Raw genomic sequence first — 11,849 nt, 5'->3', positions numbered from 1 at the left:
TTATATAATCTTATAATTTAATATAAAATTAAAATAAAAATGTTTCCAAATAGTATATAGTTCACAAACAAAATATATTGAGAATCAGAGCCTTCATCTGAGGACTCCCAGAACTGGTTTCACAGACAAATAAAACTGTTTTACTTGATAAGATACAAAATTAGAAAAGCATCCTCAAAACCATCCATGCAAGTGCCATGTCAAGCTCAGAAGAAGAACCCGGCAAGAGCTGCAACACCAAGGATGCCAGAGGCTTTGAGAGCAGCGGCTCCAGAGTTGCCTGGTGCTGGTGCGGGAGTGCCATCAGCTGTGGGGCCGTCAGCAGAAGGGCCAGAAGCAGGGGCCTCGTCGGTTGGGGCAGGAGGGGATGCGAGCTCGGGGGCCTCAGCGGAAGGGCCCTCGCTGGGGCTCTGGCTTGGGGTGGAGCTCTTGGGGGAAGCAGCAGCTGAGCTGGGGGCTTGGGATGGGGAATGAGCGGATTTTGGCGATGCGGCGGGGCTGCTAGACTTCTTGGGGGAAGGAGATGGGGAGGAGGATGACGACTTGGGAGAAGCAGCAGGGGAAGAAGATGGCGACTTTGAAGATGAACCCTTGGGAGCAGATGATGGGGATGACGCAGGTGACTGATCAGCGGCGAATGCCCCAGCAACAGCCATGAGAACAAGGGCAAGAACAACCAGTTGACGTGCCATGTCTTCTCTTTGTTTCGTTCGAAGGTGATTCAAAAAGGAATGCAGTAGTTTCTCTAAAGATATATAGAGAAAAACACTGCAATGCTGATGAATGATTTGAAAAAAGCCAGAGGCACAAGGTATATATACACAGCTTCAGAGAACCCTTGCACCCAATTTGGCTGACCGAGTTTGATGGTTTATTTGTGGGAGAAAATCAATCTTCAACACCTCGCCATAACATGGCTTTGCCTTTCTTGGGCAACCCTTCCGCTTCTTTTGCTCTCTTTTGTTAGAAACTTTGACAAATGAACAGGTCATTTGCAAAAATTAGACTCATACGAGGGGATGTGGGTTTATTGTAAATTCATATTTCATATACTAATTCATGTATTATTACTTAATTACGAAATGTCATTTTATGAATATAAAGCTAAAACTTTAAAAACTTTTCATTAACTTTTAAATTTATTTATAATGAGATAGTAATATTTGATTTATTTAGACACGGATAGTGTATCAAATATAAACCCATTGATCATTTCTCACAAACAAAAGAGAATAGTGCAATCAAAAATTATATAATTAACAAATTTCTAGCTTGTAAATGATTTATTTGGAGATCTTTCACATACTCAATAAATATTATTGTTTTGTTTTAGTTGATTTTATGATTATTAGTTTTAAAATTTACATAATAGAGTTATATTTTAATTTAATCGTATTAATCGATTATATGAGTTTTAAATCATGTTGTGTGTATAAAATTTAATAAATGTGTTAGACATATATTATACTTTTAATAAATGTAATCATATACACGCTTAAACATCAGCCTTAACATGAGTTTGTCTTTTGTTAAAAAGTTGACAAATAAAAAGGTAATTAGAAAAAAAAATTAGGGTTTAGGGTTTATCTTTTCTTTTTCTATTTATATTAATATATATATTTATTTATTTAGGGAAAGGGAGCAACAAAGGATGGAATGAAAATCTACACCAAATTTCTCCAAAGAAATTAAAAGCTACAGCCGATCAAGCTATGGCTATAATGAAGAACATTAACCAGCAATAGAAGATAGGGAGGAAGAAGATTGAACATTTTAATAATTTTTTTTATATTATTGAGTTTTTAAGTATATTAAGATAATTATCAAATTGTGAGTATATATTAAAATTCATACTAGAAGAATAATTTTTAAAAATATTCATGTATTTGTAGGGTTCGAGTATTTTAAAATTAACAGGTATACTACCCGTTGACAACCTTACATATTTTGATCTTGAGTATGTTGTGAATTTATATTTGATGTACTGTCGCTATGTAGTATTTATATATTATTACTTACTCAGGAAATGTCAATTTATGAATATATAAAGATAAAAGTTCAAAATTTTTCAAAAATAAAATAATTTTAAAATTATCGATATTTATTTTTGAAGAGTTTTAAATTTTAAATTTATCTATTAATGAGATGATAATATTTGATTTATTAATACACAGATAGTGCAATAAATATAAATCTTTTGATAATTTTTCACAAGTAAACAAAAAAATATATAATCAGATACCATATAATTAATAATTTTTAAAAATTATAAATGATTACTCCAATTAAGAATATTAAAATGGAATAATTGACATATGGACTTCAAATTTTTTTGCCCCAGATCCCAATAAACAGGTGAAACATATGACATTAATCAGATTATTTAAAAAATAAAAAACTTAATTAATGGTAAATTATACTTACTTAAGTCATTATATTGCAACAATTAAATTAAATATTGAACAATCATAATGCTTATGCTTAACGAATTCATCAATGTCATCAATTTTTTTTTCTTCGTGATAAAACTAACACTAATTAACCTATTAATTTATTATTAGACTTGACAATTTCGTTTTAAATGTATCAAACTCATTTAATTTGTTTAATTAATCATGTTATTACGTATCTATATAATCAATTACCTATTATTAGGAGAGATGAGAGATTCGAATCCTACTTTTGAGACAGAGGAATAATGTACCAACCAATGAGCCAAATGCTCGGATGTAATCCATTACCTATTTATTATTCATTTAATTAATAATGTTTATGTGTCTACTTGTTACTCATTTAATATCAAAATAAATTTTTTAATGATTTATTTGGAGATATTTCACATACTCGATCAATATTATTGCTTTGTTTTAGTTGTTTTTATAATTGTTAATTTTAAATTATAAAATAAAATAAAATTTTTATTTAATCGTATTAATCAGTTAAACGAATTTTAAATCATATCATGTATATAAAATTTAATTCTGTTTAATAAATGTGTTAAGTATGTTACATCCTATTACAATTTTAATAAATATAATCATAAACATATTAAATTTTTGACACATTAATTAATGATGTCTTATTCTTGTTATTCTATATAATTAGTAATATTTTATATTTACATCATAAAATCTAAAATTTAAAAAAATATAAGTTCTTGGCTTTTATAGAAAAAATAGAATTTTCTTAAAATAAAAAATAAACAAAATATGGCAACTAACCCTTGAAAAGAGAAAACCCGAACCCGCCAGCAAGAGAGCTGCTCGATCCTCTGCCCAAAAACCCAATAGAGAAAAATGGCAGAGGAACCCGCCCCGAAACCTGGATTAGAAGGACGCACCGTTGAGGAATGCCAAGACATGATCCAAAGAAGTTTCCGGAGTAAAGTTTCAAGTTTCTTTTCATTTTTTGTTAAATGTATAATTTTCATGGCTTTAATGAGGTTTAGTGCTTTAGTTTTTTTCAAAGGTTTTGGCTAATACCCATTTCGAATTATTGGTGGAAATTCCTAGGAACAGCATATGGGAGATGTTCAATTGTGTTGCTTTACTTGCTGGATTGGAGTGTTCAGGGTTTAGGGTTTTAGGACAGTTTTTTAGTTCTTTTGGGGTTTTTGCTAATGCCCAGTTCAGAATTAATGGTAATTGTTTGGAAAGATAAATTGGAATTGTCAAATTTTGTTGCTTTTAGATTCAAGTATTCAGGGTTCACGTTTTAAGGGTTTCTGGGTTTTGGGTTCTGTTTTTAATCAATTCCATTTCTGAGATTTATGACTAAGAATTGAAGTTTTTTTATAAATGCTTTTCTGGTTTGGAGTGTATTTTTGAGTTTCCAATTATCTTTTTTTGTAATTTTTCTCCTACCTTTTTTTCCCTGCATTACTTAGCAACAAACAGGGTTATTTATGATTGAATAGGCCATTTATTAATTTTTTTATTTATATATTTTGAATAGCTCCAATGGTGAAATTTTTGAAGGAGCATTTGGAGAAAGCTGGGTGCACGTTTGGGGATAATTTCATCAAGGCAGTTCATTGCAACAACCAGATTAGTGGAGGCTATGTTCGTGGTGAAGGAGTAAAACTCTTTTGCCTTTTTGTCTTAACTTTACAAATAGTGCTTTGAAAAATTAGTCCAACTAGTGTAGGTTATTGAATATGGTAATTTGACTGTTTAAGAGTGAATTACTGTACAGAATGAGTTTAAGTTATAATGCCTTTTTATATGCTGACAAGCTGTTATGAAGCTTTGTTTTCCTTGTTAAATCATTTCCTAGGATTCTGAATTTGGTGCAACAGCTCATTAGAGTTACTCCTTTTCTTTTCACTATTTTTTGTGTACGTGTTCTAGATTATGGTGTGCAGCAACCATATCAACATGCAAGACGAGGTCAATCAAGTAGTTATACATGAGCTTATTCATGCGTATGATGATTGCCGTGCTGCAAATTTGGACTGGGCAAATTGTGCTCATCATGCCTGTAGTGAGGTATGTGTCAAACTGGGCAATTACAATAGTTTAATGTTTTGCATTTGGCTCTCCTCAAACGTGGTCTCTCTTGGTACATTTGGTAAGTAGAGGTCGTAATGTTTTCTTCTATAATTACAGATTCGTGCTGGCCATCTAAGCGGTGATTGCCACTACAAACGGGAATTGCTGCGAGGTTATATGAAGATAAGGGGCCATGAACAAGTGAGTTATTTTCCCCCTTATTTCATTTCATTAGATATTTTTGATTTAAAATCTGTCTTAAGTGGTATTTTAAATTTGAATTAAGTGTAAGGGTGGCAGCAAGATGGTAGTCAAGTGACCTGTTTCTCTTGAAGTTAGCTATTAGTTATTTTTTTTTCTATTTTACTTACGTAATTAATTAAAATTATTTTAGGGTTATCTCTAGGTTGTTTATATCAGTTGGTTTTATCACCAAGGTTTGGTTATCTTGTACAGTGTTGGCATCCTATAAACCAAATTCTCAAGTAGGAGTTGTGCTATGAAGTTGAAGTCAAATAAAACGTTAAGTAGTTGAGTCCCTAAAAGGAGCTCATCCTCTACTTCTCAATTCATTGTTTGTTGTTGGACCAGCCCTTAATATCTAGTTCTTCCCATTTACCATTCTTGGTTCCAGCTTGTTACAATGTTGCACTTGTAGAGCTAAGAAAGAAGTTTGTGATGAAAGCAGAGTTTATCTTACCAAGGATTTTCCTTGTTTATACAAAACTCATATTTTTGTGTATTTTACCTTATGTGTTCTTTTTAACATTGTCTTAAAGATATGCTGTTTATAATTTTCTTTAACTTAGGGTGTGCTTGATAAACTATTGAAAATGAAAATTTTCAATGGTTTAATTTTCTCCAATGTGTTGGATTACTCAATTTAAAAACCACTTTTCATTCTTATTTAACTCAAAATTTGTCATTTAATTACATTGACCTTATATTCTTTCCTTTTGAATTATTTATTTTTCCATATTAACTTTTATTAATGTAAAATACTTAAGAAAAAAAAATCAACAAGACATCTATTTAGTGTTTAATTTTCAGTATGATACCAAACTATTGTTACAGTAAATTCAGCATTAAATTTTTGTACTTTATCAAACAGCAGCGTAGCTATGGTTTTTCTGATATAGTTTCTCTTCTATATTCTCTATCAATCTAAGTAATTTAAGTTTTGGTTTTAAAGGACTGTGTGAGAAGAAGAGTTATGAAATCAGTGACTGCTAACCCTTACTGCTCTGAAGCAGCTGCAAAGGATGCCATGGAGGCCGTGTGGGATATCTGTTACAATGACACAAAGCCCTTTGACAGAGCTCCTTGAAATTTGGTCATAGCAATCCCAACCAGTTTCTGCTAGGCATATCATTTCTAATGATTCAGGAAAGAATCCTATTTTTGTTTTGTAGGATAGGAACATGCCCTGGTTCTTTGATTGCATACATTTCAATCTAAAGAGAGTATTCATTTCTCTAAGAGGCATTTTAACCCTCTTGGAGATGACTGAAAGGAACGGATTGTACCATTTCTGAATGTTACACAAATTCTATACCAATGGTTATTGAGGTCAGATTAAGAGAATATGAATCCTCATTATACCAATTTTGTTGGATTCACTAACTTTTCACCCTCCCCAAACATCCCTTTTGCTTTTTATTGCTTCAAGTTGGGGTTGATAAGATGCTGTTGGTTCTCCAATCATTCGTTTTCTAGCATGAATAAAATAAGCATATGTTCTTCAGAAATGACCTCACAAGTCAAAAGAGGTTCTGCTTTTTGGTGAACCATGCATTTGAAATTTGACTTGTTATAACTGTGATATCTGATGGAGTTTTCTGCCTTGATTTCCTGTATCGTAGTTGTAGGAATCAAGGTTCATTGTCACAAAGGAAAAAAAAAAAGGAGGAAAACAAGGTTCAAGAATGGCCACTCTACATGTTTAAATAATTAAAAAAAAATACAAGAGCTATGAGATTATTCAAAATTTCGATTCATCAAGTCAACATAGAGTTTGAGCCACGGGCAAAATCTGTTCATATCAGGAATACACTTTTGCTGTTCCATGGTGGCCAAAAGAATTCAGTATGATATTCCCCGTAGTTGCCAGTCAAGCAATCCATTCAGCCGTTCACATTTGCGCTTTCTTCCACGTTGATAGTTATCAATCCAACTATGAAATCATGAACGGACGAAGCGTCAGGTTCATTGGGTAGCTGCTAACAGAATCGCCTGATTGGCTTTGCTTCTTCAGTCTCACAATGTAGATGGGTGTAAACAGGCAGAGTTTATTTCTCGAGTATGGACCACGTGGTGGCACCGGCACTGCTTTTTGTCCTTTCGGAGAAATGGGTCTTAGAAAGAACTAAAAGAAACCAGCCCCAGGCCCCCAACATGTCCTGCACGGAAACCAATGATATCCTCCTTCAAACTTTCCATGGTAGCCAGATTCACCCATGCCGCATGCCTCTTCACTATTCTATAGAACTTTTCTTCTATCTGTGGACCCTTTTCTAGTCTTTAGAACTTTATCCAGATGACATATGGCTAATATAAATAGAGGCCCTGAAGTTCATGTCAGTTTGAAAACAACAAAGTGTTCAAATTAGCTGGGGATAGTGGGAAGGAGCATGGAGAAGCATTGACATGAAGGCAGGCGTGGTGCTCAAGCTGTTGATTTGCCTCTTCTTGCTTGGTCAATACCAAATATCAGCAGCCAGGCCAGGTATTTCAGGTTGTTTTCTGCATGAGAATTGAGGATCACATGAGCCATAGAGGCCTTGTTAGTGCTCACAGGTTTTTGGTTGCTGTTGCAGGAATGGTGGGATTAAAGGACCAGCATCAGGAAATGAATGGGAAGCAGGTGAATGGGCAAGAGCCAGTGCCTCAGTCTCAGTTGTGGACCGAGGATTATTCTCTTCCTCGCAGGAGACGGCCTGTACACAACAAGTTTGATCCCTAAATGAGGCATTGCCCTCCATTTTGTGCGGACAAGGAATTTACTTCAACTGCTTGTGATGACTCAGTTATGATCAGCTAGTTGTTTGATAGCTTTTATATAAAGATTGGAGCATACCAGTCTTTGTTTTTTTTTTTTTCTCCTTTTGGTAGAAGAAGGAACATTGTGGCACAAAACTAGCCAGAATTTCTAGGTTACATCTTGAATTCCTCTCTTTATCTACAGTTTTGTTAATATAAAACACTTAAACCCCAGGCAGATAGTTTAATATTGTGGGAATCTTTACATTTTCTTCATGTGAACAACAATGGAGACAACATTCTCATAAAAAATAATTATTACAAAAATAATACTACCAAAAAAAATATTAATTAAAATTAAAAAAAATTACATTACAATATTTAATTTAAAAACATTCAATTAAGAAATTACTACTCGTATCCAATCGTAATAAGAAATATTATTGATTTTTTTTACACAATTTAAGCTAATAAACAATTTGCAATTCATAAAATAATTCAAACTCTATATGAAAGGAATCTTCATAAACTTTTTTTTTATCTCACTATTTCTTTTATGTTTCCACTTTAGATTATGCAAATAAAGTGCTTAAAATTGAAATCAAATGTCCCTAATCCCGATCCTAAGAACACTAGGAAAAGGTAGCATGCATGGAAACGAAAAAAGAAAAAAGAAAAAAGCCCTGGAGCCATGTTACAAAGGGCAATATCCACAGATTTTGTCTAACCTTACTTTTCTTTGTTAAATGCTAGGCATAACAATCACAGCATTCTCCTTGGATGTGACTAATTTGCCCATTCTCCCCTTCCTTCTTTGTCCCAAAATCTGGTTGGTTCTGAAATGTCCCTGTAAGTCATGTTGCAGCAGGTACGGTATGCTGAAAGTACGAACCATGTGCAAAAGTGGCCTAGGCCTAGGACCAACGAACCCAGTTTGGCTAAAATATTTTGAGCCACTGAAAGTGGGCGTGGCATCCGAGATCAACCAAGTAACTTTCTTCATAGTTTATTAGATTATCTGTCATGAGACGAGTTTAGATTTATACATGATAGATAAATGTTTTTCATGATATGAGATTTTCATATCGTTGATATTAAATTTTCATTAAAAAATATTAAAATCAAAATAAATTGAATACGTACGAGAATGCTGCACAATTGGATCACTTCTGACACGTGACCTATGGTCCTGCTTCGCTCACCCTCTGTGTCGAACCTTAGTTAACAGGTTGTGACAACTCAATGTGTCATAGAATGAGAGAAACAGGAAAAGAATAAGCTTGGGGTTTCTTAGAGGAACCGTACAGAACAAAGTGAGGGAAGAAACATAGCGTAGATCGCCGGATTTAACGAATGAAAACATAAAAGATAACACTCCCTCATAGTTTCTCACGAAAACGTGTCTGTCATCTCCGCCCCCATGCGCTTTCCTTTCCCCTTATATTATTCTCCATCTTCTCTTCTCTCTAACTTCTCTTCCTCTCCTTATTCCTTCTTTTCCTCGTTGCCACTCATCTTTGCCTCCTCTCATTTCTCTCCATTTCATTCCATTTCTTTACCTGTTTCCATGGCTCCTGCCTTTGAGCAAGTCCCAGTCCCACAGGAGGGTGAAACTGCAACTCCCCATAACACTGACACTGGGAACAATGTTGGTAATGATGGTCAAGGTGGTTTTAAATCAAGGGTCACGGTGGTCGGAAGTGGCAATTGGGGTAGTGTTGCTGCGAAGCTCATTGCTTCTAACACTCTCAAGCTCAACTCTTTTCATGGAATGTGCCCATCACTTTCTTTTTTTTTTTTTTACTTCCGTTTTTTGTTGCATGCAATTATATTTCTATGTCATTTGTTGCTTGCATGGTAACTTGTGGTTGATTTAAAAACAGAGGACAGGATCACCAAAGATGTTAAATTTGTGAAATTCATATGGTTGAATGATGAAAATTTTACTAACTTATGTTTTAAGAGTATTGAGATTAATAATACCAATTGGAAGTTTTAAGATTTTAGATTTGTTGGAGCTGTACAAACTCATTTTGGAATTAAAATTCAATTTCTTCTAATCAAATTCAGATGAAGTGAGGATGTGGGTATTTGAGGAGACATTGCCAAGTGGTGGGAAGCTTACAGATGTCATTAACCGAAGTAATGTGAGCACTTGAAGACGTTCATTTGCAATTTGTTTATGAGCTTGTAAATTTCTCATTTTCTAATCGTGACTTGTTCTCTTTCACAGGAGAATGCTAAATATCTCCCTGGTATTAAGCTAGGTAAAAATGTCATTGCAGATCCAGACCTCGACAATGCAGGTAGGTTTTTTTTCCTGTTTTCTTCATGTTTCTTACAATTTTTCAGTTGGTTAAGATTTTTTAGTGCTTGTATTAAGGGATAGATGTTCAATTTGTTCACGGTCATAATGGAAATTGTGCAGTTAAAGATGCAAACATGTTGGTTTTTGTGACCCCCCATCAATTTATGGAGGGTATATGCAAGAGGCTTGTTGGTAAAGTGAGGGGAGATGTGGAGGCTATTTCCCTTATTAAAGGGATGGAGGTCAAGATGGAAGGCCCTTGCATGATCTCCACTCTTATTTCTGAGCAGCTTGGCATCAATTGTTCTGTTTTGATGGGGGCAAACATTGCAAATGAGGTAATCAGCTGATTTTACTTGAGAAATTCACATGCAATGTCATTTTGCGATTTGTTTTCCCAAAAGTAATTGGTTGAGTCTGCAGATTGCTGTGGAGAAGTTCAGTGAAGCAACAGTTGGGTACAGAGACAACAGAGAGATTGCAGAACAATGGGTTCAATTATTCAGCACCCCTTATTTCGTGGTCACTCCTGTGAGTACCATTATTGTGCTTTTTCTTTCAATTAGCATCAAATTTATGGATTTGTTTACTGTTGCAACTCTAGATAACTGCAAATCTTAACAGTCAGATAAATCTCTATGACGAATCATTGAATAGGCTGACAACATTAAAGAATGTAACCCATGTTTGTGGCTTTTGTGTTCATGAACAAACAGGTTCAGGATGTGGAAGGGGTTGAGCTATGTGGGACTTTGAAGAACGTTGTGGCCATAGCAGCTGGTATGTAGTGCGGTAACATCTTGTTTTCATTTTTCTATGTAGCTATCGAACTAACAGCAATCCTACTTCCTAGTGTTACAGGTTTTGTGGATGGACTTGACATGGGAAATAACACAAAGGTGAGTGCGTATGGTCTTTTAACATAGGTCTTACCTATTTTTGGCTGTCTGCTTTCTCACTGTTATACAAACTATTAGGCTGCAATAATGAGAATTGGTCTGAGAGAGATGAGAGCTTTCTCCAAGCTGTTATTTTCATCTGTTAGGGATAGTACCTTCTTTGAAAGCTGTGGAGTTGCTGATGTCATCACAACATGCTGTAAGAAAGCAGATCTCTTCAAACCTACTTGAGAAAATTTATCTATTTTGATACTAAAACTTTGTCATTTGTGGCAGTGGGGGGAAGAAACAGAAAAGTTGCTGAGGCATTTGCTCAAAATGGAGGAAAAAGGTTAGCCTTAACTATTTGGTCCACAAGCTTTACCAGGATATAAAGAAAATTGTGACCATACTGTTTCTCATCTACAGATCTTTTGATGAGCTTGAAGCTGAGATGTTGCAGGGCCAGAAATTACAGGTAGGTCTTAAACAAGGAAAGTATGGTCTTGAAAATAATGGAAAACAAAGATTCTGATGCGTATACAAACTGCATAGCTAAAATCTAAAGCACTAACATATTTACTATTATCTAGAATACATTAAAACAAAACCTTAACAAGTTCTTAAAACATGTACCAAATTGGAAAGACACTAATAGACTTCCTGCTTCCTAGATGGAAAAAGGATTTTCCATGAGCAATTTCAAATCAGTTTAAATTTTTAAATTAAGTCTTGGGTAAAGAAAAAAGGAAAGGTTGGCTGACCTTGCACTAGAATAAGAGTTACTATCCTCATGATGAAGAATAACAGTCATTTCTATCCTGGGAATCTAACAGATAGAAAAAGTTGTCATTCTTTAGCATTACTAAAAGATGCTTTTGAATGCACCTAGTTTGTTGCTTCTGAATTAATCTGTTATATGATATTCTTCTCCTATATTTAGGGTGTATCCACGGCAAAAGAGGTCTATGAAGTTTTAAGCCACCGTGGATGGCTAGAGTTGTTTCCTTTATTTGCAACAGTGCATGAGATCTGCATCGGTCGTCTTCCACCATCAGCCATAGTTGAATACAGTGAGAAGAAACCAAGGTTGTCCCTATTAGAGGACTCTGCTCGTTACCATTGACTTATCCATGGATAAAAGTAACTTACATTTCAGTTCACAGAAGTAGCTTTCTTCAGTTGCTTTTCAGT

At 34.5% G+C, this 11,849-nt stretch overlaps 3 protein-coding genes across 5 annotated transcripts; 2 read left to right on the top strand and 1 right to left on the bottom strand.

Annotated features, from left to right (window-relative positions):
- On the bottom strand, nt 1–799 carry LOC110427693 (uncharacterized). The gene has a single exon (XM_021443248.2). It carries the CDS (start codon nt 690–692, stop codon nt 207–209), a length of 486 nt encoding a protein of 161 aa, XP_021298923.1. The 5' UTR covers nt 693–799; the 3' UTR covers nt 1–206.
- A 2,403-nt stretch (nt 800–3,202) lies between these two features.
- Nucleotides 3,203–6,063, top strand: LOC110427691 (Ku70-binding family protein). 3 transcript variants are annotated; one of them, XM_021443246.2, is made up of 5 exons: nt 3,203–3,381; nt 3,955–4,076; nt 4,350–4,487; nt 4,608–4,691; nt 5,744–6,063. In XM_021443246.2, the coding sequence occupies exons 1-5, from the start codon at nt 3,297–3,299 to the stop codon at nt 5,828–5,830; spliced, it is 516 nt and encodes a 171-aa protein (XP_021298921.1). In that variant the 5' UTR covers nt 3,203–3,296; the 3' UTR covers nt 5,831–6,063. The 3 variants fall into 3 exon arrangements, with proteins under 3 accessions (XP_021298921.1, XP_021298920.1, XP_021298922.1); XM_021443245.2 differs by having other exon boundaries at nt 5,683–6,063; XM_021443247.2 differs by lacking the exon at nt 5,744–6,063 and adding an exon at nt 4,947–5,700.
- A 2,580-nt stretch (nt 6,064–8,643) lies between these two features.
- Nucleotides 8,644–11,843, top strand: GPDHP (NAD-dependent glycerol-3-phosphate dehydrogenase family protein). The gene is made up of 11 exons (XM_021443307.2): nt 8,644–9,238; nt 9,540–9,616; nt 9,703–9,775; nt 9,898–10,115; nt 10,201–10,308; nt 10,494–10,557; nt 10,639–10,676; nt 10,755–10,875; nt 10,953–11,007; nt 11,085–11,133; nt 11,599–11,843. Exons 1-11 carry the CDS (start codon nt 8,890–8,892, stop codon nt 11,779–11,781), a joined length of 1,335 nt encoding a protein of 444 aa, XP_021298982.1. The 5' UTR covers nt 8,644–8,889; the 3' UTR covers nt 11,782–11,843.
- Nucleotides 11,844–11,849: the final 6 nt, after the last annotated feature.

This window comes from Theobroma umbraticum, unplaced genomic scaffold (genome assembly GCF_002168275.2).
Source record: "Theobroma umbraticum cultivar Fairchild unplaced genomic scaffold, ASM216827v3 scaffold_239.0, whole genome shotgun sequence".
Taxonomy (NCBI): Eukaryota; Viridiplantae; Streptophyta; class Magnoliopsida; order Malvales; family Malvaceae; genus Theobroma; species Theobroma umbraticum.
This window is presented reverse-complemented; position numbering and strand designations above follow the sequence as displayed.

Excerpts from the sequence above, each read along its gene's own strand:
- GPDHP (XM_021443307.2), top strand. The coding sequence starts at position 8,890 with ATGCGCTTTCCTTTCCCCTTATATTATTCTCCATCTTCTCTTCTCTCT. Across the intron at positions 9,239-9,539 it reads CAAGCTCAACTCTTTTCATG|ATGAAGTGAGGATGTGGGTA; the intron begins GAATGTGCCCAT and ends AATCAAATTCAG. Across the intron at positions 11,134-11,598 it reads TGCAGGGCCAGAAATTACAG|GGTGTATCCACGGCAAAAGA; the intron begins GTAGGTCTTAAA and ends TCCTATATTTAG.
- LOC110427691 (XM_021443245.2), top strand. The coding sequence starts at position 3,297 with ATGGCAGAGGAACCCGCCCCGAAACCTGGATTAGAAGGACGCACCGTT. Across the intron at positions 4,077-4,349 it reads GCTATGTTCGTGGTGAAGGA|ATTATGGTGTGCAGCAACCA; the intron begins GTAAAACTCTTT and ends TACGTGTTCTAG. Across the intron at positions 4,692-5,682 it reads AGATAAGGGGCCATGAACAA|GACTGTGTGAGAAGAAGAGT; the intron begins GTGAGTTATTTT and ends TTGGTTTTAAAG.
- LOC110427693 (XM_021443248.2), bottom strand. The coding sequence starts at position 692 with ATGGCACGTCAACTGGTTGTTCTTGCCCTTGTTCTCATGGCTGTTGCT.